Below are 5,337 nucleotides of genomic sequence, written 5' to 3' on the forward strand. Positions count from 1 at the left end.
TTGTTTTAGAAAAGATTTTAATGAAACTTGGGAGTCCACGGTGTTATATTGTAGAAAGAACCTAAAAGAATCTTGGTGATTTTTGGTGTCTTATTTTTTTGAAAAGAGCAAAAATAATCTTCTCGGTCCCTGGTGTTTTTCTTTAAGGCTTAAAAGACTCTTGGGAGACCCAGGTGTTTAATTTTTGAAAGAAATATTAACAGAATCCTCTATTTTTTTAAGAGTTATTAAGTATCTTGGAGACTTCTGTTCTGATGTTTTGTTGTTTTGAAAAGTTCTTAAAGAACCTTGGAGGTTCATGGTGTTTTTTTAAGAATTGCAAAGATTCTTGGAAACTTCTGGTGTTTGATTTTGAAAAGATCTAGAAGAATCTTGAGGAACCCTGGTGTTTTATTTTATAGAGAACTCGAAATAATCGTGTTATTCTTTAATGAAAGTATATTGAGGATTCCGAATTTTTGTTTTTGAAAATATTTGAAAAAAAGTAGATAGGCCAGATTTCTGGTGTCTTATTTTTTTGAAAAGATCAGAAATAATCTTGGAGGCCCCTAGTGTTTTTTTTTTTAAGATTTGAAAGAATCTTGGGGCTCTGGTGTTTCGTTTTTGAACAGATTTTAACAAATCTTGAGGACTCTGTTTTTTATTTTATAGAGAATCTGAAAGAAGTCTTTTATTCTTAAGAAATTAAAGTATTTTGGGAATCCACAGTGTTTTAGTGTAGGAAGAACTTAAAAGAATCTTCAAGATGTTTCATTTTTGAAAAAATTTCAAGGTTTTTTGTTAAGATTGAGAAAGTATCTTAGGGACTTCTGATGTTTTGTTTTTTCAAAGATATTTTTAAAAATCTTGGAAGTCTCGCTGTTTAGCATATTTACTCCAAGTTTTTTAATTTTTGAAAAAATTTGAAAAAATCCTGAGACTATTTGAAATAATTTGAAAAGTCATGGAATCCTTAGATGTTTTTTATATTGACTCACCGGTGGTATCTTCTAAATAACTTTAAATCAAGTTTTCACTTGCATGTTAACGGACTTTAATTTTATGAAACTATACATTAGCTTTAAAAATCACGCCCGAAGTGAAAATTTAAAAATAACCCGTAACAAAAATTGAAACATGTGTGTCACTTGGTTCGAGTAACCGCTTGGCCCGTGCCCCAGAACCACCGCATTATTTATATATCAACACAAACGCCATTATTCTTCTTCTATAAAATCTGCACATACATAATTTGAAATAATTTTCGGCAGCTGTTCTAATAAAACAGCCAAATTCTCCAAAGAGCACTCAACTCCCTCCAAAAAAATATGTATTTCTAATGGGCGCTAATGCCAACTCGCAAGTTCAAAAACAAACGCCACCTTTTTTCCAACAATATGTATTAATTTTCGCGACAGAAAACTCACAAACACGCATAAATCTCTCGACAATATAAAATTTATTAAAAAAATATATGGCCACGTTGCGCAATTGACAGATTTATTTTAAATTGTCTTCGATAACTTTCCGGATCTGGTCCAACCCCGTTTTATTCTGGTCGTAGTACGGGAGCTTCTCCATTCTTTCGATCCACGCTGCGATGTTAGGGAACTGCGCCCCTTGGATGGATACCACCACGTCCATGGTGGTAATGGACGAGACTATGCTGAAATCAGCAACGGTGACGTGGTCACCAGCTACCCATTTTTTTCCCTGTAGAAACTTCTCCAACAAACCGTAGTCTTCTTTGACTCTGTCTATTCGAACCTGGGGGATGATTTTCTCGCCCCCGTAGATAACAGGACGCTGGAAAGCACTCATGGTATAAATTAGAATCGAAATTTTGGGGTTGGGACACCTACAATTATGGCCATGGTGTCGGGAAAAAGCACCCCGTTTTCGAAATGCAGTCGCTGGTCTACGACAGCCCGCTTTCGCAAGTCTTTGGGATACAAAGAGTCCTCTTTTCCGTATTTGGACACCAGATAGGTCATCACGGCGTGGCTGTCCCATAAAACAAACCCATCTTCTTCAACTAGGGTTGGTACGGTGTGTTGCGGATTCAACTAGAAATGATCGAGTGTATTGCTGGTTGCATATCTCGCTGTTAAATTAAATCGCAGTTTTTACCTTGGTGTATTCGGATGATAGTTGTTGTTTGTCGATTAAGTTCACTTCTTTTAGGTTGACGTCAAGGTTGAGGGCTTTGATTGTCATTAAAGTTGCTCTTACGGGTTGACTGTACGGGATCATGTAGAGTGTTGGAGCCATGTTTGTTTAATGGGTGATTGTTGATAACTGAGTGAGTTAGAAGTGGGGGGGTTTATTTAAGAATTGTTGGGCAATTGAGTCGAGAGGATTGTTTACGAAGCGTTTAGCGGAATAAATGGGAAAGCTTGTTTTTTGGGTTGGATTTTATTTATCGATGTTTCATGACACCTAGAATACGAAAAGTAGGTCTTTCGTTTCCATTTGTCGTCTGTCTGCGTCTGTGTCGATATTTATTAGTCAGTTAATCTAAACTACCGCACGGATTGTTGCCAAATTTTGTTTTGGGATTTGTCAGTTTAATTATTGTTCAATTTTTCAATTTTCCGATGTTTCCGTTTTACGTTTTTCCAACTTTTCTCCTCTGCAATTTTACAATTTTAAAATATGTACTTCGATTTTCTCGTTTCTTGACTTTCAACTATTTCGATTTTTCAGTTTTTCAAGTTTTCGATTTTTCGACTTTACTTTTTTGATTTTTCGATTTCTTAATTTTTCAATTTTTTAATTTCTCACATTTTGTATATTTCAGTTTTGGCATTTTTCAGTTTTTCTTTCATTTTTCGAAATTTCAGTTTTGGGATTTTGCAGTTTATTTATTATTCAATTTTTGATTTCTCAGTTTTCCCATGTTTCAATTTTACATTTCTCCAATATTTCTCCTCTTCAATTTAACAATTTTTAAATATTTCTTTCCCAAATTTTCTATTTTTCGGTTTATCAATTTCTTGATTAATCGACTTTTTGTTTTTTCCACTTTTCGTAGAGGCAATTTTGCGATGTTTCAATTTTTTAGATTTTCAGTTCTTCAATTTTTCGATTTTTCAAGACTTTTATTTTTAAAATGTTCCATTTTTTAAGTTTTTGAAATTTTTTAAGTTTCTGTATTTTTAGACTTTTCGATTACTTGATTTGTCCATTTTCAGTTTGTTGATATTTCATTATTGGGATTTCTCAATTCTTCAGTTAAATTTTTGTTCGATTTTTCAATTTTTGGATATTTATATAAGGTTGCTAATGACCCAGCTGTCGATGCGACCAAATATACAAATAAAAAAAATAATTTTCAAATGTTTTCGAGGATTTTAGAATTTTCGATTTTTTGATGTTTCAGGTGCTGGATCTGTCGATTTTTCGACTTTTGGAATTTAGCCCTTTCGACTTTTAAATTTTGGATTTCCCAATTTTTTGTCATTTGAGTTTTGTAATTTTTCAGTTGCCCGATTTTTCACTTTTTAATTCAGTTGGATTTCTTGAAATCTACATTTTCCGATTTTCAAAAATGTCCGACTTTTCGAGTTTTAGATTTCTCGATTTTTCAAGTTTTTGATATATCAATTTATCAACATTTCAATTTTGGAAATTTCTTAATTTGTACAATTTTCGATTTTTCAACTTTTCGGATTTAGATTTTTCGGTTTTTTAATGATGTAAGAGTTATTTTGTCAAAATAACCTTTGACCAATTTTTTCTAAACTTATAACCACTCAGTTTTTCTACTTTTCATGTCATCAATTCTTCAATTTTTTTGGTTTTTGATTTCTCAATTTTTTATTTTTTTAATTTCTCAGTTTTTGGATATTTTAGTTTTGGGATTTTTCAATTATTCGATTCTTCAGTTTTTCTTTCATTTTACAATTTTTCGATATTTCAGTTTTAGGATTTTTAAATATCTTGTTTCTTCGACTTTTCGATTTTTCGATGTGTCGATTTTTTTAATTTTTCGATTTTTAAATTTTAGATTTCTCGACTTTTCGTTTTTTAAAATTTTCGATTTTTTAATGTTTTATTTTTAAAATTTTCCGATGTTTCAGTTTTGCGTTTTTCCAATTTTTCTCCTCAATTTTACGATTTTTCAATATCTGATTTTTCTACTTCACTTTTTTGACTTTTTAATTTCTCTACTTTTCAATTTTTTGATTTCTCATTCTTTGGATATTTCAGTTTTGAGATTTCTCAGTTTTCGAAGCGTCGATTTTTTTACTTTTTCGATTTTTCAATTTTTCGATTTAAGAATTTTTTGTTTTTTTGATATTTTAATTTTTCAATTCTTAGAATTTTAGATTTTTCGATTTTCCGATTTTTCATTTCAGTTTTTCGATGTTTCAGTTTGTCAAGCTTTCAAATTTTTCAAATGTGACTTTTATATCGATTTTTCAATTAATCCATGTTTTGATTTTCTATTGACTTTCGAGTGTTTCAATTTTCATGTTCTTCAATTTTTCAATTTTTCGATTTTTTTGTTTCTAATTTTTCAATTTCTCGATTTTCAGTTTTTCGATTTCTCAATTTTCCGATGTTTCAGTTTTGTTTTTTCAATTTTTCTCCTGTTCAATTTCACGATTTTTAAATACATATTTCGATTTTTTCGATTTTTCAATTTTTCTCTTCAATTTTGCGATTTTTAAATATTTGATTTTTCGACTTCCCTTCTTTGACTTTTTAATTTCTCCAGTTTTCAATTTTTTAATTTCTCACTTTTAGGATATTTCATTTTTGAGATTTTTCAGTTTTTCAATGTGTCGATTTTTTTACTTTTTCGTGTTTTCAATTTTTGGATTTTTGAATTTTTTGTTTTTTGGATATTTTAATTTATCAACTTTCAGAATTTTAGAATTTTCGTTTTCTCGATTTTTCATTTCAATTTTTCGATGTTTCAGTTTTTCAAATTTTAAAATTTTTCAAATGTTTCTTGATTTAGATTTTCTGTTTCCCAATTTTTCATTTCAGTTTTCCATATTTTAATTTTTCAAATTTTCAAATGTTTCGATTTCTTAATCTTTTGATTTTCCGACTTCCCGATTTTAGATTTTCTGTTTTTCAATTTTTTGTTTTTTAAAATTTTCGAATTTTTAACTTTTCATTTTTTAAATTTTCCGATGTTTCAGTTTTACGTTTTTTCAATTTGTCTCTTCAATTTTACGATTTTTAAATATTTGATTTCTCGACTTCACTTTTTCGACTTTTTAATTTCCCCATTTTTCAATTTTTTGATTTCTCATGTTTCGGATATTTCAGTTTTGAGATTTTTGAATTTTTCCAAGTGTCGATTTTTTTACTTTTTCGATTTTTCAATTTTTCGTTTTTTGT

The 5,337-nt window shown here is 29.8% G+C and overlaps 1 protein-coding gene across 1 annotated transcript; it reads right to left on the reverse strand.

The window, feature by feature from the left end:
- Window positions 1-1,419: 1,419 nt before the first annotated feature.
- On the reverse strand, window positions 1,420-2,290 carry LOC135131322 (glutathione S-transferase 1-like). The gene is made up of 3 exons (XM_064058990.1): window positions 2,110-2,290; window positions 1,842-2,045; window positions 1,420-1,785 (listed from the first exon to the last, which is right to left on the reverse strand). Exons 1-3 carry the CDS (start codon window positions 2,248-2,250, stop codon window positions 1,480-1,482), a joined length of 651 nt encoding a protein of 216 aa, XP_063915060.1. The 5' UTR covers window positions 2,251-2,290; the 3' UTR covers window positions 1,420-1,479.
- Between the last annotated feature and the right edge of the window lie 3,047 nt (window positions 2,291-5,337).

Source organism: Zophobas morio, unplaced genomic scaffold, assembly GCF_036711695.1.
Source record: "Zophobas morio isolate AGI-343-1 ecotype UQ-CSIRO unplaced genomic scaffold, CSIRO_AGI_Zmor_V1 ptg000020l, whole genome shotgun sequence".
NCBI classification, from domain to species: Eukaryota; Metazoa; Arthropoda; class Insecta; order Coleoptera; family Tenebrionidae; genus Zophobas; species Zophobas morio.